This window comes from Crocodylus siamensis, chromosome 3 (assembly GCF_052110815.1).
Source record: "Crocodylus siamensis isolate JL-2025a chromosome 3, ASM5211081v1, whole genome shotgun sequence".
NCBI classification, from domain to species: domain Eukaryota; kingdom Metazoa; phylum Chordata; order Crocodylia; family Crocodylidae; genus Crocodylus; species Crocodylus siamensis.
The window spans coordinates 157,766,225-157,788,848 of NC_143397.1; the positions used below are offsets into that span (position 1 = coordinate 157,766,225).

The 22,624-nt window shown below is 40.7% G+C and overlaps 1 protein-coding gene across 4 annotated transcripts in view; it reads right to left on the reverse strand.

Annotated features, from left to right (window-relative positions):
• Positions 1-8,554: 8,554 nt before the first annotated feature.
• The window catches only part of SOCS6 (suppressor of cytokine signaling 6), a 44,797-nt gene continuing 30,727 nt past the window's right edge, over positions 8,555-22,624 (reverse strand). For all 4 annotated transcript variants that reach the window (XM_090039587.1, XM_090039585.1, XM_090039588.1 and 1 more), the window contains one exon: positions 8,555-14,468. In XM_090039587.1, coding sequence (XP_089895713.1) covers positions 12,741-14,342 — 1,602 coding nt within the window. In that variant the 5' untranslated portion in view covers positions 14,343-14,468 and the 3' untranslated portion in view covers positions 8,555-12,740. The remainder of the gene's footprint in view (positions 14,469-22,624) is intronic.

The window sequence follows — 22,624 nt, forward strand, 5'->3', positions numbered from 1 at the left end:
TATTCCCCTACAACTCTCCAAGACATCTGTTCATTGTGAACTCTGTTAAGTTGAAATACTCCATGCTTAAACTCCACCTGAAAGTGAATTTTATTTGAAAATGTTACTAAACTTACTAGAACCCTTTCAGCTACTTGAGTCATGACACAAAAGCATCCACCTCTTCACTCCCAAACTGTAAAATAAATTCTCACAATATTTTCTTAATGGGAATAACTTTAAGGTTGAACTTTTGAATTTTAACATTAGTGAGAACATATTTCTTAATTTGGGGGGGGGGGGAAGAGTTTTGACAATGCAAAACAGAACAAACAGAGCAGAAAATCTCAAAAACCTTGCACTTCCCAAGATGGAAAACGTACACACATATGGGCAAGTAGTTCAACTTGGAAGTTCAATTGCTGCAACAAGAAGCAAGCTTGAAGCGACTCTTATATAGAGTGTGCATAAATTAAAAGGAATGGGGAAAAGTAGAACCAGAAATTCAAGAAGAGGTTCTTGAAGAGGTGGAAGAGGCACTGCATGGTGCTCTACCCAGCGTGGCCTGAAAGAGTACGAAACAGCCCCTTTGACCAGAGAGCTCTTAAGTGAATTAATCACAGAAATCAGAGCTTTAAAATCCTTTATGGAGGCAGAGTTTTATAAAATGAGAGAAGAGAAAAATAAATTGGGGTAGGGTCACAGACATGGCGATAAAGGTGGACGGAAACCTTCAATCAGCAATACATCTGCAAAATAAAATGAACCTGATTGAAAAAAAGAAAAAGGAGGTTGAAGAAAAAACTAAGACTGTAGAAAATCATGAGATAAGAAATAGTGCAAGAATAAGACAATTCCTAGAAGGTATGGAGAAGGGACAGAGAGCAGAATATTTAAAGAAGGTATCTATTCCACTCCTTCATACAACTTAAAACAAAGGAAAGGCAACAGCCCTCATGGATAGTCTACACTCCTCTCTCTCTCCTTCTCCTCACAACCAACTAAGACATGACAATATAATTTGCTGTTTCAAACAGAAGTAGCAGATTCTGAAGAAGGTTAAGAGACTTCTGATCCTATTCTAGAAGAATATAAAATACAAATGTTTCAAGATCCATCACATATATCATTTTTAGGATAAGCAAGGAGGTTAGTGAAATTACAGCATCTCCCAGAGAAACAAGTATAAGATATGGATGGTGTTTTCCTTTTAAATTTATCTTTTCACAACAAAAACAGCAGTGCATTATAAACAAGAAAAAAAGGAGATCTTAAACTATTTGAGAAACTAAATTTAATGGAAAGCACCATGGAACCCCAGCTCAATACTGACACAGAGAGGCATCATAAAACTGAATGGAAAACTATTAAATCCAAGAAGAAGTGCCAAAGTACAAGGACAGGGAGATTGGAAGACATTACAAAACTAGAGGTATTCAAGAGGATTTGATTGGGTATGAGGGAGATGAAAAGGAAAATGGAAGAGGGAATATCACATAGGGGAGAAAAGATTTTAAAAAGTAGTGTTGGGATCCAATATTATCAGGAAATCAGGGAAGTAAAAACATTCTGGCTAAGGGACAGAAGTTACACATAAACCACTTTCAGTGATCAGAAACTGGTTTAAACCTGTAACAGAACAGAACAGAAGTTCAGCGCACAGAAGCTGCTTTCAAAGGCTCGGGACATATATTCAAAAAGCCTAAGCTGAATTGATTTAATCTTTACAGGTTAAACTTGGCTAGGCTGAACTGGTCTGTAACCGCACAGACTTCCCTTCTGGACTGAAAAAAATTCAGACACATGTCTGCAGTGGTTCAGGGTAGAAGCTGGGGGGCACTAGAGCAGCCCTCCCTTCCCTTCCAGGGCTGAGCTGGGGGGGAGGGGGAGAGGCATAACCAGGCCCAGGCAGAACGCTCTGATGTCCCCCCTCCCTCCCCCTGAGCAGCCCAGATAGGTTTATCACCACTAACTCAGTGTTTATCAACCCATTAAGAAAACAAAGCCTCTGTCCATTGGTTCAAGCTCTTCTTAAACAGGTTTTCCAAGGAAGGACATTACCAGCTACCTATTGATTAGCTCCAAAAAGCCTTTGTCATCTCCCACACCACATGCTGACTACAGTCTGTGATCTGCCAGCTAATGCTGAGAGGTGTAAGGCAGAGGGGCAGAGGGAATAATCCCTGCTTAGCAGGGAAAAACCAGGCAGATGTCTGCAGCCTGTGCTGGAGCTCTGGTGAGGGAACAGAGGCGAGGCAGGGATTCCTGCTTAGCAGGGACCGGAGGGAGGTAGTGGCGGGGTGGGGTGTGTGGAAATAGCCTGCAGTCTCTGCCAGAGCTGCAGCCAGGGAGCAGAGGGGAGGGGCCAGCCCTGCTGCGGAACAGACAGCCCTGCCCAACCCAGCCCAGCCCAGCGAGCATGCTGGGAGTGTGTGGTTTAATCTTAAACCAGCAAGGGGTCTGGGACAGACATTGCATAACCCAGTTTGATCCAAATCAGTTAAGTCTGATACTACATTCAACCAGGTTTATCTCAAATTGGTTTCAGCAATTTTCAAACTGGTTTAGGTGCACGGAACATCTGTTCTATGTTTAAACCAGTTTCAGATCACCTAAACTGATTGCTGTGTAATGTCAGTCTCTAGTCAAAATGACCAAAACCAGTTTAAGAAAAATCTGCAGGTTTAACTGATTTAGGTCAAACTGGTTTATGGAACTTCTGCCCTAGATCCCTTCCTGGTTCAAGTTAACTCAGTCCTCCAGCATCCCAGGATGCTTTGCAGCCCTTGGGCTATGCTGCCTGCTGTGTTGCCACTCTGCTCCTTAGCCTGCTTCCTGCCTGTTTCTGTCAGCCCACAGAGATGGGTGGAGCAGGGGAACAGATGCCCAGCCTCCCCAGACAGGGTCTACACATCACATGGGGGGAGAGAAAAGTCCCTGTCCAGGAGACTTTTCAGACCCTGGCAACCCTCCCAGCTTTCCCTCCCCTTTCCCAGCTGCTGATTGCTTCAGCGGCTGCCACAGACAGGACAGAAGCAAAAGCAGTCCTCCAGGCTGGCTGCCTGCCCATGCATGGGGGCATCAGGGAGCCCCCGCCTTGAGGGGCTTCCTCCTACCCCAGCCCAGGGTCCTCCAGCTTGGGGCAGCCCTAGGGAGCTCAGGGGAATCTTCCCTTCCTGAATGGCAGAGCTGCTTACCTCAGCCCCTGCAAGTCCCAGGTAGTTTCAGCAAGTGAAGGGAAATTATCCTGCTCCTCTGCAGCTGGTTTTGCCTCAGCTGCTCCAAGTCTGAGGCAAAACTAATGCAGGGGAGCAGATGAATTTTCCTTCACTCCCTGGGCTATCCTTGAGATGCAGCAGCTAAGGCAAGGAGTTGGAGTTAGGGAGGGAAAGAATACTGCTCAGCTCCCTGGGGCTGAGGGACCCTGGGCTGGGGCAGGGGGAAGCTCTCCAAGGCAGAGCCTCCCCAGGACCTCCATGCTGGGATGCATGGGCAGGCACCTGGCCTAAAAGAATGCTCCCTCCCCCCGCTCTCTTGTGGCAGCCACTGAAACAATCAGCACCTGGGAAAGGGAAGTGGGGTGGGGAATTCCCCTCAGTTCCCTAGGGCTGCCTGACCTGGGGGAAACCCTGAGTGGGAGACTCACCCAGGATGGACCAGCACCTAAACAGGGGTCTACTTAAACCCCTGTGGGGGAGACAGCAGGGGACTGGGGACACTTGGCTGAGCTGGCAATGGCCATCAGGGTGGGCAATGTACTCTAGCGCTCCCCACCTACTGGCTTGGGTTGGTGTAGGCCTTCCCCTGCCTTTCCTGATTGAAAGCTGAATGTCAGTTCAGTTGATTATTGGTTCAACCTATGCAACTTAGAGGAAGCTGCCTAGCTTGAATCAATTCAGCCTCAGGTGTTTTGACTGTCTGTACTTAGCCCCCAAGGTTATAAGCAGGTGCAAGGTGGGGGAGGGCTTATAAATATAGTGTAATATGAAAAGAGAATGGGAGGAGGCCTGAATATGGCTTTACAAAATTTCCTCCAGAAAACAGTATTTGGTGAACTATGAGTGTTGTTAGTCCCCTACAGAGCAAGTCAGGAACCTCCCAGGAAGGAGTTCATTATTCAGGTGTGGAGGTGTTAAACTCCATATTTTAGGAAAAGGGTAAAGTGTACCAAAATAAGGCTCATTTGGGGATCCAAAAGGGAGGAAAATTGGTTTGGGTAAGCAATGACAGCGGAAGAGAATGGGGGGGGGCGCGAAACAGTAAAGGGTATAAACATTAGGACTGTTTGGGAATCCAAAGGGGAGGGAAATTGAACTGGATAAATTATGCAGGGGTGGGGAACAGGGTCTTTAGTAAATATAATTTTAGATCAAAAGATATATAAAAAATGCACAGGGACCAAAACAGTACTCAGGAGGTTTCTCTACATGTGCTATTAAAGCAAAGCAATGCAGTCTGGCACTACTTGCACCAGAGTTTATTGCTCCCAGGTGTTGCATCTACACATGCTCCCAGGACTGCAGCACACTGAGCCAGGTCAGAGCAGCCCCAGCTGGCAGAGGACCCAGGGAGGGGTCAGCCTGCCAGCCTAGGGCTGCTCCAACCTGACTCAATATGCTGCAGAGGGCAGGCTGGGGCATGAGGGTGCTTCAGTGTGGGGTTACCTGCAGGCAGCCCCCATACTGAAGCACCCTCATGCCCTGGCCAGCCACATCAGTGTCTATATGTGTGCTGCTGTGAAGTCAAAACTGCAAGGTAGAATAATACTTGTATTAACTGCAGAGTTAATTAGCTTACTTCAGCCTAATAAAGACACGAGACATTTACTGTGGAGCTAATTAGTCTACTCCACAATGAGAGAGCCTGGTGTAGATGCACCAAAGTATATTACTTAGACCAGACACAATTTAGATATGCTTTATGTATTATTTAATAGTATTGTAAGGAGGTGAAAGCAGTTCCAGTCAGTGTGTCTATATTATACATGTATATTTATTCACCAGCCAGTAAGCCAGTGTCTTGACCAGACTGTTTGAATATTAATTAGCTATATGTACATATATAAGCATTATATTTATTGTGCAGTTGATGCATAAGAATTGCTGTATATCATTTATTTTGTAAATATATAACATCTCCAACCTCATGTAATCACTGTCTTACTCCAATCTCGAAGTTTAGTTTCTGTGCTTACCTGAAAAAAAATTAAATTAAAAAAGATGTTGCTAGAAGATACTAGGGCTCAATTCAATTCTCAGCATCTACTGATTGAAGTATGCTACTACTTTTAAAGTAGACCCTAGGTAAAGTATAACATGAGGGAAGTGTTCCACAAGAAATAATTTAATCAGTATCATATTATGTTGGTATTTAGATTGCAGTATTCTATAATCAGGTCTCCACTGAGCTAGAGGCAAAACTGAAATTGCATTCCTTGAATTTTTTACATCATCTCTCAGAACCTAGTACATTGAAACTGAGGAAGGGCAGACATGGACAAAACAGACATACAGACAAGTTGCAGGAACTCACCATAGCATTAGGCTTTGAGCAGTGAATGGCAGCTGAAAGAATAGCTGTATTTGAAGGGGGTTAAGGTCAGGTAGATTTCCCTGCCTTTTCTAAAAGGAATAGGCATGATGTACAGAGCATGTACCACAGCCTATAGATACAATCAGAAAAGCAAATCAAAAGTTAGTAGAATATCAAATCTGCGGTCAGGAATGAAGCTTCATCGTAGTTAAACACCGCAGCAGGTGGTGGTCAAAAGAGAGCCCTTGATTTATTAGAAAGTCCCACCTCTTCCCATGGATACCTCTCAGCACAAAAGAGACCTAAAAAATACTTAAAATTATAGCAGTTATAGCAGTGAGATTAACTCACTTCTCATCCCTCACAAAGATACCATATTCATGAACTCTACAAGGGCTAATCTCCAGGATCCTGTCTCAATAATTCTCAAAAGTTCAAAAGAGGATTTTTAGTGTTAGCCTGCATTTGTGAGATTTGAGAAAGAGGAAGCCTTTGTCACTTTCCTTCCCTCCATAAAATACTTCCTTTTGTGCTTTTAAAACAAAGAAAATTGGTAGAATAAGTGAGTTGTGGAGCCCCATGGATCCAGAAGAGTCTCAAATGTATGCTATCTTAGTCATAGCTCCTCCTTCTCTTCACTCCATACCTTTGGCTTTTTGGTGCAATGTGACACCAATCTACACCCTACACTTATGAAAAAAACAAGCTGATTTCCTGCATACCTTCCACATTGCAACTGTACAACTCTGAGCCAAATGGAGAAAGCCTCATTTGCATTTTCTTCCTGACTTCAGTCAAACAAAACTGCCTCTTCTGTTGTATTTATTGCTTTCCCACACTCGTGGCAGCAAATGTCCCACTGGCTCCATTAGAACATCACGTGGTTCAGTGAAGGCTACTGGTTTGTTGCAAATCCAGGCTCCATTGTAGGGATTTGCTTACTGTTTTGAGTCAGCCTATCTCAAACAAATAAAAACAAAAAACTGCAAACGACTGCTCTCCCCTTTCAGAGCTCTATTTCTACTCCTCCATTTTTGTCTATAGAATTTAAGCACATAAACTTCATCCTAAATACAGCTTAAACAGTTTCTGAATCAAGACCTAAGACAATGCAAACACTGAAGAATAGAATACGTGCTAGCTGGAAAATATAACAAGAGAAGAAAAGGTAGAAAAAGGAATCAGAATAAGTAAGACATTTTGCAATTTAGAGTGGGCTGCACAAGTGGGAAATCTGTGAAGAAATCTTTCATATTTGTAGGAGGAATATTCAGTGCCAAAGCTTTATTCTTTTGGTACAAACGTTATGTTGCAAATATATGGCAAGACATACATAAATATAAGCCTTCATTTCTTCTTTTACTCTTCCATGTGTGAGGCAGATGCTATATAAAGAGATTAGGATCTACATTAGAAACTTTCCAGTCCTGTTCACTCATTTTTTACATCCTCCTTACATTCTCAAACTGCACCAAAACTCCCACATTTACCAGCCGAAACAACTGAGAATAAACTCTCTGGACTGGTGTAAGTCCAGACTGGAAGCAAATTCACTGGCCTCAGAATAAGTCATCACACTTCAATCAGGGTAACTATGGACCTTTTTTTTTAAAAGAGAGCAGTTTGAGGACTTTATGTACTTAGATCCACAGTCACCATCACATGGTATCTTTATTAGCAGCTTTGACACATGTGAGCAAACACAGCAGCTGGTTCATTAAACAGATGAAAATAAAAGCCTACATTTCTCAATACATATCAAATCCTTAACAATTTTTCAAGCACAAATGTAATGGTGTGATCTTACTGCCCCCTTAAAAAGGGAAAAGATTGTTTTAAAAAACTACTCTGCTGTGTTCAAAACCTGACACTGGCCAATAGCTGCTGTTATGAATTTTCAAAACCTCAGAAGCAGTTAAAATGTCTATTAAAACTGAGTTTTAAAATTTGAGCATGGAAGCTATAGACCAGAGGCAGGCAATTATTTCAGGTGGAGGGCCACTTAGCGAGTTTTGGTGAACTGTCGAGGGCCGCATGGGTAACCCTGCCCCACACCCTGGTCGCTATCTTGGGATCCGAAGTCCCACCCCTGACATTTGCCCCTGGAAATACTCCTTTTGGGAGAGGGCGGTTAGCATCTTAGAACCAGAAAAAAACCCACCCATACGCTAAAACTCAAACACCTGCTATAACATATTGTAATTACAAAAAATATTTTTGTCATGATTTGTGTTTACATACTGTATATATAGAGGAAATTGCATAATAGCGCTAAAAATGGTGCATGTGTGTGTAGGGGATGTGGCTGTGTGTGTGGGGGGGGCATGGGGTATGTTGGGAGGTTGCGTATATGTGGAGGGTTGTGGGGGCGGGGTATGGGTGTGTTGGGTTTGTGCGGTGTGAGGGAAGATGGGGGGGGATGTGGGGACACTTGCATTCCCCCCCATGGTGTAGCAGCAGGCAGGGTGCTCAAGGCACTTGTGCTGGTGCCTAGTGGGGCAGGGCTTCAGCCAGTGCTGCTGCCACTGCTACTGCCTGCCAGCTCTATGCCACCTTCCCTCACACCTACACCCTGCCTAGCTGAACTCCTTGCTGCTACTGCCTCCCAGGCATGGGCTTTGCACTGCTGCCAGCCCCAGCCCCCCACTCCATGCTCCTGCCCAGCTGCGGCCCTGGTTGAATTATAAGAGTTAAAAATTGGGCTTCAAACCTCAACTTATACACTGTGAAATACAGTATAGTTCTACTTCTGTTTTCCAGCTACATTGAAGTTAATTGATGACTTGCCTGAAAATGATAAGCTCTCACTTTTAATAAAAAGAAAACACATAAAACCTATGAGTTTCAAATACTTTTTAAATTAAGACTTCTTTGTTCTTGTTTACCTTTTTCAGAAGAAAATATTAGAAGCAGAATACCAACATATTTTAAACACCCTATTTTAATTATGTATTGGCAGCTTTCCCAGTTGCCTCAGAAAGCAAAAATGATACCTAGCGATATAATGTATTAGAAAATATTAGTAGCAGGAAAAATTGCCGCTATGGTCTGATCACATCAATCAATGAGATATAAAAATAGTCAGCTATTGAAAGAGAAAAAAATCCCTAAAAAAGTCAACAAATATTTCAGGGTTTCATTAAGTCAACAAGTACTGCATGGATTCTTTTGTGAATGAATTTTTTATTTACACACTGTATCTAGAAGCAGATACATAAATCCTTATACAATTATTTTTCAAAAATGTGCAAGAAATTACTATAATTTTGTTTACAAACCAAAACACATATTAAAATCAATGGACTTTGGATAATTCATTCTGTGGTGTGCTTTTGCACAATAGTGCACACCTGGTTTGAAACATACAGAAAAATGTAAACTACAGCAATCTGGATTGCAAATATTAATTTCATGGCATTCCATCACCACTATAAAAATTCTTTAACCCAACATATACTCAATACAAAATTCAGTAATATTTTTTCATTAACTGCATGTAGCATTTGGAAAACTTTCAAGATACAGGAAATTCCATAATATTTGCCATGTTATGAGCTATCAACTATTTCATGTTTTAATAAAGAATGCTTTAAGTTTTACTCTTTGCAGAACTTTAAGAAGTATTTTAAAAAACTGGCAATCACTATTGTACCCAGAGTTTAGCTTAGAATTTAAGTTAGATAGATGAGGACTATTCCTTACTGGAATTATAACCTATATATTGCTGGTATTATGATTTAATTTACAGTTCCTGTATTCATATCATATGAAATGCATTGTAATAAAACTGCCATATTTTGCCTAGCCCAGCAGTCAAAGTTCATTTAGAAATGTATTCAATTCAACAAAATGTGAAATGCACTTATTTGAAAACATTTTAAATTAATAATTGTATTACATAACCTACTGATGATGGAAATTCACCTTGATAAAAAAAGATATTTTCATTAATGTCAATAGCAGGTTAACTGCAAATGGATCAGAGAATATAAATCAATTTGTTTGGCTGAAATACAATTTTACAACTCAAAGAAAACCTTGCTAATTTAATGTACAACATCCAAATACAAGGTAGATTTTTATTTTCTCAAATGGCACACCAGCCAGTGTTACCAATAACATCTACCATTAATACCACAAAATCAATAATCAGTCTTATTTCAAACTTTTGTTTTCAAGTACATTTTACAACACTTTATATGTGAAAAGTACACACCTCTTAAATGCTCAGACTGTTGTACTGAGCAAAATAAGCACTGATTTACTTTAAAAGGACATGGTCAAGTAGTTTTTATTCTTTATTACTGATCTTCTATTAAGAGGGAAGAAAAGTTATCCATTATTTTTCTTGTCTTCTATTTGGCAAACAGATTTTGTTCTTTCATTTTTATGAAGCACAACCAACACAACTTTTCCTACTTCCAGTTGCTCCTACGCACTTTTAAAATTGTTTTATAACTAAATAATGTTACCATGATTGTCACAGTAATATCTATAACAGGCAACTATAAGCATCTCTACCGGCATTTTCAAAACAGGGCCTTTTCTTTTGTGCTTCTTCTGCTGCTTCGATGACTGCTTCAGTAACACAAAAGTATTCTGTGATTCTCAGAAGAGCAGATTTTTTTTTTTTAAATTTGCCTTTACTGTATAGCAAATTCAAAAAATATCATCTTCAGATTTATTAAAAAAATGCTAAGTAGGTGGAAACTACTTGACAAGATCCTTTTAGTCAACACTATATGGAAAGCAGAGTGGCAAAAAGAACTGGACCTTCTATTAAGTTCAGAATTAAAGAACACAACAAGGCAAGGAAGGTAATTTAAAAACCACTAGATGAAATAAGCCAAATGAGTATTTCTGAAATAATCAACTTTTATATGTAAACATACAAAATACATGAAGAAATGGGAAAGAAATTTAGCACACAAGTTCATGTACATTTTAACATAGTAATGAATTCTGAATATCAATTTCACTATTTAAAAAATTCTTGCACAAGGTCCATTAAATACTTCTGCACACAGCATTCTGTAAATGTATCTTTAATTTGTTAAAAGCTGGAGCAAATTTAACCCTTGTCCTAATGTACTAAGCATTCCAGTGGTTTTATATTATGTAGTCTGTCTAGTTTGCATGGGGAAAGAATTTTTAAAGCGACAAAAGTGTTGGAGATTTCATCCTAACACATAGGTTTTTCATATTCCGTAAAAAATGATTTCCTTTTTCCTCCCCATGGGTAAAATCAGAACACTGTACCATGTTATAGATTATTGTGCCTTTTTAATAAGGTTTGTAGTCCTGATTCAGGGGTGAAAAAAATCAGTAGAGAATAATCAGGATTCAGGCTTTCATAAACTCAGGTGGCAGAGCAAACAAATTAAACATATATACTTTGTTCAGGATTTTTTATGGCAATATTTTATTAAATTAAAAAAAATATTGGACAAAAGAAGAAATCCTTATTCTCCCTCCCTCCAAGCAACAGACAAGCTTCCCCAGCCTTTCATTTTTCTTTTTTGCTGTCTAAAAAGTAAATGAAAAAAATATAAATTTAGTGCATCAATTCAGGCAACCCATGAGTTAGTGCCATTGCAGCACTGTGCAGCAATACTGTATTCAATACTAAGGACTCACTGTAGGGGACAAAAAAAAAGCTAGCTACAGTAAGAATTCATCAAAAAAAAATCATCAAAACTGCAACAACCTTTTTCCAAGTTGATTTTTATTGAACAGCAACTCATACCAACTGCTGATGGGGAAGGTGACAAGCTAAAAATATAGTATTGATTCATTTAAAAAAAATAGCCATCGCCACCTTTAACAATGAAATCACAAATGCAGTACAGCCAGAGAGAAAAACCAGGAAAACGCCAAGGATAAATATTGCACAAAGAGAAATTTGCAATCTAGACTCCATGTTTCCAATACAGAAGTCTTTATAAGAAGGTCAGATTAACTATAGGCTCTGAATCCCAGTATCCCATCAGATGTCAGAAATATTTCCTCAACAAATTTGAAATTCCATATATCAAAACATACTTTTCATGACAGCTTCTGAAACTTTTAGTAAGTGAAGTACTTAATGATGGCATATTAAAACACAGCCCATTTTCTTCAGTCTGAAAGATTTTAAAAATGATGTGAATGATGGGTATAAACTTTAAGTCCCCTCTCCCATAAAAACACAACCAAAATAAAATTAGCTGTACAACTGAATCTCAAATGTGGAAATCCATAAAAAAAAGGTTTAAAAAAAACTATCATTTTGAAGTATGGCGTAGAGAAGAAATTATCTTCGAGAAGGCGAGGCTTTTAGGTGTCTTACCATATGTCTATGTCATAGATTAATTAATAGCTCTTATCATTAGGACCATTTCTAGAAATTATTTTAATTATGCCATCAGTGATTCATGTTCAATGTTTATCTAAGTATTACAATTTCCACATTTGTATTATGTACCTATTTTCAAAGACTATTTTCAAAGGCCATTTTTAAAAGGATAAGAAAACATTATAAGAAAATGAAGCCAACCTCCTCATAACCAGAAATGTGTACACATTATAATGTTACTTAGACAAAAGGTATTTTCCAAAGACAGGCTGTGTGTATCTCTGTTCCATCAAACAGCTCTATCAATTAATAAGTTCTAAACTGGGGTACTTCTACAGAAATTTTTAGTTAGGATGCCAGGAAATCATTTTAAATGTATATCTAAATTCTATAATTTAGCATAGTAGTATGTTTATCCACAATTATCTTTATAAAATAGGCCATTTCAAGGGGAAAAAAAAACAATTCCATTTACAAGTTTCATTTGATTTTTTACTTATGGTTGAATACACATGAAATGTGCTTTCAATGCATAAAAATCACAGTGGATAGCAGCAAAGGACTTAAGAAAAAATAAGGAGAATTTGATCATTCACATTGTGATTAATCTGCACATTTATGAAAGATAGTTATTTCACACTTCTAAAAACCTTGAGACCATTCTTAAAAAAAAGAACAAAAACTGTCCCCCCCCCCAAAAAAAAACTGAAAACAAAACAAGAAAAAAACCAAAACAAATGCATTACTATTCTTTACACACAAAAATGAAATATTGTTATGGCAGCAAAAAAATTTGATAGTTATGAAAGTTTGTAAACTGTATTTCAATCTCTCTCTTTTTTATTTATTTTTGTTGTTGTTCCCAAAGTGCAAGATGCAAATATCCCATAAGCTTTCAGTAGTGCTTCTCCTGTAAATAATCCTTCATTTTGTTTGGCAAAGGCAGTTTCTGAATCAGGTCTATTCGAGTGTACTGACGTATAACAAAACGACACAGATACTGTAAGGAACGCACCTGCATAAATCGAGATACTGGATTTGTCAGTCTCACTGGGTAAGTTGCAGATCCAGGCAATCGAGACCTTGAATAGCAAAACGCGCCATTTTCAGAGTCCCTGATCGAATGTTCAATTAGATCAACTATTGAAGTATGTCCCTCCACATCTGGTTGTTCATAAAAGCTAAACCTACCATTTGAATGTTCAATTCTAGTATGAAGAGTTTTACCATGAGATCGGAAACTCAGGCTTAAAAGATAACGGTCATCAGAACTATCTCGAACCAGAAATGAACCATCAGGCACATTTGCCAATTTTCCCTCTGCCTCCCAACGTGTGATAGGGCCCCAGTACCATCCTTGTTTTGCAAGTTTTTTCAATTCTTCTGTGAGACTTGTCACAACCATAGGACCACTATTTTGTACAGAGTCATACACTCTTCCAACTCCAGGGGCAGAGTTAGGATCAAAATTCAAATGGCAGCGCATACTTTCAGCTACATGGACTTCTGTGCCAGTCAGGCCATTGAAGTTCCTTTGGATCTGATTAGTCTGCATCGGAGGTAGCAAAGGTGAGAGTGGAGGGACATCATTGTGGTTAACTCTTGGACTTTGCAACATGACTCCTGTGGTACCAATCAACAAGCCATTCACTGCCTGGTCCACAAAAATATCTGGAGCAACAACCACATCTTGATCCACTTGACCCTCGTCTTCATGAAAAGCGTTCCCACCCATTTGGGAAGAAACAGTAGAAACTTCCATGGGTGAGGAACTATCCAGACAGTAACTACGTGATCCTTCCAAAGGATACATTCCCTCATCTAAAGGCACAGTATACTGAATGTAGTCCTGAGGCATTAGTCCAATAACTACAGGCACATGTTCGTCAATGTGAAGATGTAAATCCCCATTCTGAGATTCTGTACTTTTTAATCCATTATTTTGTTCTTGGAACACATTATCTGACTGTAAGTCATGGAAGTCCTTTCGAACGCCATTCAGTGCTGGGCTTGGATTAGAGGAGTGGACCAAAGCCTTAACTTTCACTTCCATTTTGATACAAGTTTCTTCTGAGTTGGTTGGCCGTAGGGGCCAGGGAGTTGGACTATAATGGTGGTTACGGAGGGATGTGGATCTTAATGGTCTTTGAGCTCTCACATCTTTGAAGGTTATTGGAGCAGATGAGGAAGAAAAGGTGTCGTCATCAGCAGAGCTTACAGATGGTGTGCTACTTTTGCCTTTCTGCTTTTGTTTCGCGGAAAGCCTCCTTTTTAACGTACCCATTAAGCTTTCACTTTTTGATCTATTTTTGCCTTTTTCATCTTCACTGTTGACTTCACAGCTAGCCAAATCTTTACCATAACAGCTTCCAAACAAGGACTCATCTTTTCCAAATTCGCTTAATGACGGCTGCTGAACCACTACAAAGTCACTTTCATCTTTGCTTTTATTTAAGTTAAAGGACTTGCGAATTGTTTTGAGACTAATTTTCTTCATTATGACAAGTTACCAGGACTGGCTGATCAGTGATGCTTCTGGTGTTTTTAGCCCTAACACATGTAGAGCAATCTTTGATTCATTTATGTGTTTTATCCAGCCTCATTTAACTTCAAGAGCCATTTCCTGGAAACAAATAAAAAGACAGTTTCACAAAAAGCCCCAACAAAATAACTCTGTTAAAAGTTTTCCATGAACTTTGTAAATAAAAGAAAAAGTTCAAGAAATAACTTTAAAAGTCTGTCTCCCAGCTTCCCTGCCAGTTTTTCTTATTTTACAATCAGAATATTTATACTTCCTTCCCTTGGGGAAACCGATCAGAAAAAACAATTCTGTTGGTCAATTGGCCTATATACACAAGCCCTGAAACTGACCCACCCACCACTACCCCATTGTTTAGTTACCCCTCCCTCTCATTACTCCAGACATGTTGGGTGAGGAAGACAGACCACACTGCCTGACTGCTTAGTACTACCCCCTTTCTTCTTCTTCTTCTGTCGAAAGTTGTAAGTGGAAGCATGGCTTCCATCCCCAGCCAACAGAGATAAGATGACGGAACTGGCAAAAGCAAGCCACAAGGCAAAAGGCTACAAGTTATTTTCCCTCTTCTTTCCATCTAAAGGTGAGGAGCTGATAAGGAATTGCGACTAAACCGTACCATAATTTCATGCCACTCCTTACCTAAAGGCCATATGTTCTTGTACAATAACTTTAAATGAGAGTACTACAACTACATTTACTCACCAGTAAATAATAATCAACTTTATTTTTAAAGTTTATCAGGGTATTAGCTGACACCTGCACCCAGTCAGCTGACCGGAAGAAAACAGGGCCCTGGACACAGGGGGTTAGTTCTCTGTCAGCAGCCATGGGGAAGGAGCTCTTGCATAAATGCTACTCAAAGATGCTTTTGTTACCTATTCTGCCACTGGTAAGACTAACAGGCTCTAGGAGCTCCTGAAGTGTCTGGGGCTAGGAGGCACACATTGTTGAGGAGCAGCATGCCTCCTTAAAGGGGCAGAGTGTGACCTCCAATGTTATAGTTGTTGTTATGTAATAGCCCAGGGCCTTGTATTTACACTGCTGTTTGCATCCGGTGGACTGGGATGAGGCTATTTGTGGGGGAGGAGGTCTCATTAGGGCTGACGCAAGCCCAGTGCCAGTGAGGGCACTGCTACAGGAGACGGAGAGACCACGGCACCAGAGGGCACTGCTACAGGGGCGAAGGACCCAGTGACAATGGAAGACTGAGCTAGAATGCAGCCTCATCAAAAGAGACGATGGTTAAATACAACCTGTGAGCCATAGGGTGTGGTAAAGGGGTGGTTTTGGAGCTAGGCATCTAGCCCATAAGGCTTAGTGGGTCTTGAGAGATGCTGACTTTGAGTGAGACCCGGCAAGGGATCCAGGATCAGCAGGATCTAGTGGGGTTCAGCAGACCCGGGACTACAAACTCATGGGCAGCCTCTCAACTTATTATTTCAACCAACAAGACATGGCAAGTGAGATCAGAAGGCACCCTCAGGGAGGAGCAGGGACAGTCATGGAGCCCTAGGTCATCACGGCCATCCTAGGGCACCCCGCACCATGAAACAAAAATTTTCTCCAACTTTTTGGCTCGTCCTTTCTTTTAAAATGCAATAATATCAAAATGTCTTCCTCTAAAAGTCCATAGTAAGTTAGAACTTTCACTTGCTTTGTGGGAATGTACATAGGAATTATGGAGATATATAAAGCTTTTATTGTTGTGTACACACACACTATAAAGAACAATGCATGTTATAAATGTTTTATTAATATAAATTTGGGACCTCTCCATAATTAGCAAAGTACAGAGTATTTAAGGAAAAACTACACAAACACAAAACTATCACAGAAGAGGAAAAGCTATATATGCATACTAAAATACTGATATGATAACTAAGGAGGTGGTAGATCCTTCTGGGTTTTCTACTTTCTTTGAAATACATAAAACTTTTCATTTAGGGACATTTTAGTGAAAAAAAATCTGTTCATTCACTGTCAAATAAATAGATGACTTAAAAAGCAAAAGCACATATATTTGTAAAGAACTCAAGACAAAGGACCTGGAAAAATTGTATTATTGTTTTAAACATGCTGGGACTTCCACTGTTTTCTCCCCATGGTCCTCTTGACCTTTTTCTGCTAATGTTAAAGCTGAACACACAAAAATTCTGTATATAGAGAAAACATGAATACGTTTTTAACATCCCAAATGTCTAGCTTTACCTGGAAACTTTTGCATTTTCATCCATTTAAAATTGTGACTGCTGAGAAGAAAAGATATTTTCTATTTCAACTATGAATATTCTAAGCGTGTGACTACAGAAATTCCCTGGTGGATATTCTGGTACTCGATACAGGCAGGGAGCAGTAGATGGGGTGGAATTTTAAAATTGCAAGCTGTCAACTAGGGATTCTGTTGTTGGAGGAATATAAATCTAAATAATAACAGTAATATTTATTAGATCAATAATTTTAGATATGATCACATTTATCTTTTATGTAGTCTATATCTTTTATATATATGGTCAAACCTTTGAATATTAGAAATGCATGACAGTATGTGTGTGTGTGTGTATGTATACACACACACACACACACACACACACAAGATATATATACTGTCATGCATATACACACACACACACACACACACACACACACACACAGAGTCATGCATTTCTAATATTCAAAGGTTTGACCACATGTATAAAAGATATAGACTACATAAAAGATAAACGTGATCATATCTAAAATTATTGATCTAATATTGATATATAGATATATGCATGCATGCCAGTATATCTAGGACAACTTTGATATGTCCCAGGGTACAAAGTTTGTCCATGACAAAGCAATGTAATTTACTGAATTATGGCCCTGGTCCAAAGCATGCTGAAATCAGTTGAAAGACATACAAACGTCAATGGACTTTTCATCAGATTTTGTGTGCGGCACCAGCATGCACTAGCAAACTACTCAGTTTCTCTCTGTTATTTCATTAAAAAAAAAAAATTTAAAAAAAAAAAAATCAGGTAATAACATTTACTCCTAGAAGACAGGCAGATAAGAGCTGTTGTACATTGCTTTAAAGATGGACATCAATATGTGCAACAGGGGTGGCAAAATGCGGCCTGGGGGCCAGATGAGGCCTGCCTGGCCATTCTATCTGGCCTGCAGGGTCCCTAAAAAATTTCGAAAGTTAATATTTATCTGCCCTGGGCTGACTATCATGCAGCCCTCGATGGCATGCCAAAACGCAGTAAGCGGACCTCTGCTCAAAATAACTGCCCACCCCGACGTGTAACAATATATTATCAAAGTCTCATACAGCTGTACAAAGAACAATGCATTCAGGAAGACACTGAAACGTGTGGAATATTTTAGTATATATACTGATTTCTTTCAACTTTTGGGATGACATACATCAGTATATTCACATTCATTCATGGAATACATCAACTTGGCTATTGAAATACTGTTTTTGGACAACTAGCATAGCTTGACTTGGAACTGTGTAAGAATTATGGTATTACTGAGATCCTATACAGAAGTGCTGTACCAGTAGTACCTCCTGATTAAAATCTGCTGTGCAGAAAGCTAGAAATGTTTTTGGACAGGTTTGTTGCTGCTGCAAGTCTACAGTAAGTTATGCCATACTATTCTCAAAAGTTTGACAAGCTGTCAGGCTAGTTAGGAACCCTCTGAAATTAAAGGATGTAGAAAGCTAAGCAGACAAAGTGAAATAGGGTAGAGAAAGAAAGGAGTGAATTATGAAAGAAGAAACAGCAATAGTCAAACTTTAAAAATACATCAATTTGCTTCCCAGAGTAATTTGGGAGACTGTGGCTGCTTCTACACAAGATGCTGACTGCAGTCATTACTGAGCAGTCATTAAGTAGTAAATGACTATGCAGTAACACTGCTTACTGCACAGTAGCATCCCTGTATGGCTTTGTGGTGACAGTGAGTGCTTACTAGCTTGTTACTAATGCGCAGTAGCGTGTTACCCACAGTTTGTGCCCTGTGACACTACTGCACAGTAGTAACGAGCTACTGTGCAGTAAGCATCTCGTGTAGACATGGCCTGTATAGACCAGTGGTTCTCAACCAGGGAGCCACAGGGTCCTACTTGGGTGTGCCATTAGGGGCAGTGGGCAGGCAAAACTGCCCCACATGCTCTCCCTGCATTAGGGCTCTTTAATTAACCTAAAGCAGGCAGTGAAGCTAGTGAGCTGTGCAGCTCCTTCTGATCCACTCCTCTACTCCCCCACCACACTCTTCTGGGAAACAGGCACAGATGGAACTGTCCCACCTTAATCTGCCATAAGCTTCTGTTTCCAGGAGGTGTACTTAAGGTGTCATACCAGAAAGAGCTCACAGCACAAGGTAGCTCCTGAAGCTGATCAGAGCCCTAATACACGAAGAGCACGTGCATGTGGCAAAGCCCATTCTGGCCTGGCTTTGCAGCAAGGAACAGCCCTTCCTGGCAGCAGAACCCAGCTGAGAAGCACTCGGATAAGCTGAGGAAGGAGTGCCACTGCATTAAAAAAATTTGGTTGTAGGATGCCTTGATTCTAAAAACCAATGTGGACCCCTGTTATAGACCAAGGAAATCTAAGCAGACTACCAAAAGCTGGCAAGCCCTTCTAGTAAATACTGGGTCCATCAAAATAGTCTATTCACCTTTGTTTCTTTACAGAAAATAGAAATTAGATCTATACACCCTACACCAAAAGTAACAGGGAAAGGCAAATATTTTGCTACATAAAGTTGTAGGCAAACATGACATAAGTGGGAAGTTTTAAAAAGCACCGACACATTTTGTGTAGAATATAAATAACAAGAAAACAGTTTGCTGTAACACAGATTCTATGTTAAGAAAGATGTATGTTAAGAAAGATGACGAATGTCATGCATTTGTAAATATATGCACCTACACATTCAATTAGCGCAACATGATAAACTTTGGTACAGTTCACATAGGAGTCAGCTGCTCCCAGGTGCAGGGTCTGCACATGCACCCAGGACCGCAGCACTCTGAACCATGGCAGAACAGCTCTGAGCTGGCAGGGAGCCCAGGGGGTCAACCCTAGGCTCTGGGTGACAGCCAGCACCTGCACTGTAGCACCCCCGCACCCTAGCCAGCCCCTGTCAGTCTACACATGCATTTCAGCAGAGTAAATTAATCTGCCATAAGCTAGTACTGTCCCTGACAGTACTATTCTATGGTGGAGTTAATTAATATACTATACTATGCCCTAATACAGGCACATATTTTAGACTGTAACACTTTACTCCGGAGCTAATTAGTCAACTCCACAGTAAAGCACACATGCAGATGCACCCATAGTCATTCAAAATATTTCAGAGTATTTTCATTTAAAAGGTTATTCATAAAAAAGAGTTTAAACTGGACATGTCAATCATACTGGTGTGTACATGGGAGAAGGCCAGCAAAGTTTGTATATTTATATTTGTGCCACCTTACTTTTACCTAGTTCACACATCTGGGTTAAAAAACATCTTATGGAATATAAATCCAAAAATCTTCCACACCCATAGTTAGATAAACCTAAATAATTAAAATGTAAATAGCTATGCAGTACTGAATAGAAACAAAAATAGAATAAGAAACTGGCATGAAGCCACCATTAACATTTGTTTAGATAACCTACACTTTCCTATAACAATTTTTTTAAAGTAAATGGACAAACTAACATTTAAGCACAGGTTTATTCAACTTTATTTTTAAAAGTTATAACAGTGCAACTTCTGCATGCAATAGGTATCAATGTGGAAACACAAAATCCCTGCTGTAACAATCCCTACTATAACTACAGATTTATTCTAGTTCAGGATAAAGCATAATAAGTCTTATCTATAACATTTATAACTTACACCAAAACACATCCTGTTTCAGAGTGTTCAACACAACTGTGCAGAGAGATAAACTTAACAGAACAATATGGACAGTACCACAACTACCTCTCAAAGCATGATTCTGGGAGATTTTAAAAAGGAATTTTATATTTACTTTTAAAAGCACAGGCATTCTGAAATGCTTGGATAAAGTTATAAATCAGATAAGTACACAGAAGTAGCTTAGGATCTGAAAACATCTCAATTAAATGACATAGTTAAATAAAGGTTACACACTTAATTACACAAAGTAGTGTTGCATTCCTGATTTTTATTGCTAAATGTGCTATCAGTTTGAGTGGGGTATCTGCTCATAAGAGAAACTGATATGATAAAGCCTTAATTTCCTAAGAAATAGGTATATTTAAACCTTGCCATACATATTAACAAAAACAGCCATTTCATTTCTGTGGCAGAGCACCTTTGGTGCATGCCACTTTAAGGGCCAGAGCAGGCATCAGGGCAGCTAGCAGGTGCATGCCAGAATAATGAGGCAGTCCAATGACTGCACAAGGAGCCCTGGGATTGGAGGAGGGGGGCTGAGCAGCCTCCATTTTAGTTCCAGGCCCTCAGGACTGAAGCAGCAGTCTGCTGCTGGCAGCTGGAAGAAGACCAGCTGGCGGAGCTGCTGCTCGGAACATCCTTGGAAGTAAAGGCAGGAGCTATGGGGATGGCAGGAGGCTCCTGGCCCTGGGTATGATCAAAAACTACACCCTGCTGGGGAACGATGGCCTGGTGGGACTACCCATGGTGGGGTAGTTCCCCAGAAATGCCAGGCCACTTGCCTCCCCAGTGAAAGGCAGGTAGGGGCACCTTATAACCCCAGCCCCCCCCAACTTAGTGGGTCACAGAGCAAGCAATGGGTCCAGGCGCATCTCCAGACACCTGAGCCTATGGGAGATAACAGGTAGTGAGGCCAGGCACACCTAGGAAGAGGCACCTGAGCTGGTGGGGGTGTAAGACCCTGGGGCCCCAGCATAGGGGAGGAGGTGTTGGGAGCACAGCAGAACAGGCCACATAGAGTAGGGCCACATGGGACACTGGTAGGATTATGCAGTAGTTGGTGCAGAGTAAGGTTGCAAACGGTGACCTGAAGGGATGCACTAAAGCAATTCAGGGAGCGAGTCCCAGTGAGAGGGCATAAGTTGAGGCCCTACTAAGGGGCGCATGTAGCTTAGGTAAGTCTCCAGACTTGGCCTGATGTCAAGTTTGGCCCAGAGGCCGAGTGAGGCCCAACAATGGGGCCAGGGAAGTTAAGAGTAATTTGCATGTCATCTGCGAGGTACGCAACACAGTATAGGAAAGATCAGAGCCATGTGTAATGCTCTAGACATTGGGGCATTAAATGGGCAGTCTCCTGTACTGTACATCAAGTTTATTTATAACAAGTTATGGCAGGCAAGACAGGGCAGACTACTCTAGTAGTCCATAGCCCCCCCATCAATCCCTCTCCCAGCACCACCACTGCCTGCCCAAGCACAGCCCCAGCCCAGCCCCCATGCCAGGAAGACACCAGTGCATCCCTGAGCCCACAACAAGCAACCTGCCCTCACCCCACACACAAATCCAGGGACACATGCCTCCCATGCTTCCCTTGGAGGTGCATGCAGTGGTGGGGAGCCGTCCCTCTTTCCCACCCCCAGAGAAGCTGCCCATGGCTCCATCCCTGTCCCATCCTGGATCCTGCCCCTGCCCCAGCCCCACTCCCTCCCTCACTGTAAGGGGCTCAATGTGCTCCCCGACACCTCTTCACTTGCCCACGACCTTTCCCCCCACTCCATAGACTTACTGGCTGGATGCTGCTCTCCACACTGCCAGGCTGCATGTTGACTATCAAATCGGTATCAGCCGATATGACTGGTTAATAATCGGCCATCTGTATCAGCTATAAAAACTTCATTGGTACACCCCTAATAAAAAGCCTGAACTCTGTTGAACTACAGGAGTTATAAAAGCTTATTTATTTGTTTAATTCTGATTCCATTTTAAATTTAGCTCTCACCTCTAAATGAATTTTAAAGACCGTGTCAAAAAGCAATGTAACTGATTACCATCCCATAATGTATTACAGAACTACTTTTCAAAAAAGTTGACGCAAACAGAAAATTAGTATTTGTATAATCAACTGCTGAGCCTTTAAAACCTCATCATTGTGGGAAGGGGAAGACGAGGGTGGAGGAAGCCTTGGACTACGAAACCAAGCAACACCCACAAGTACAGCCCAGCCTAGACTGACGAGCGGAACATATACGCAGGTAAGCAACAAGGGCCGGGGTAATGCTGAAAGTAGGGGGCCAGTGCACACATGCTCAGGAAGCCTCAAATGCCTCTACACA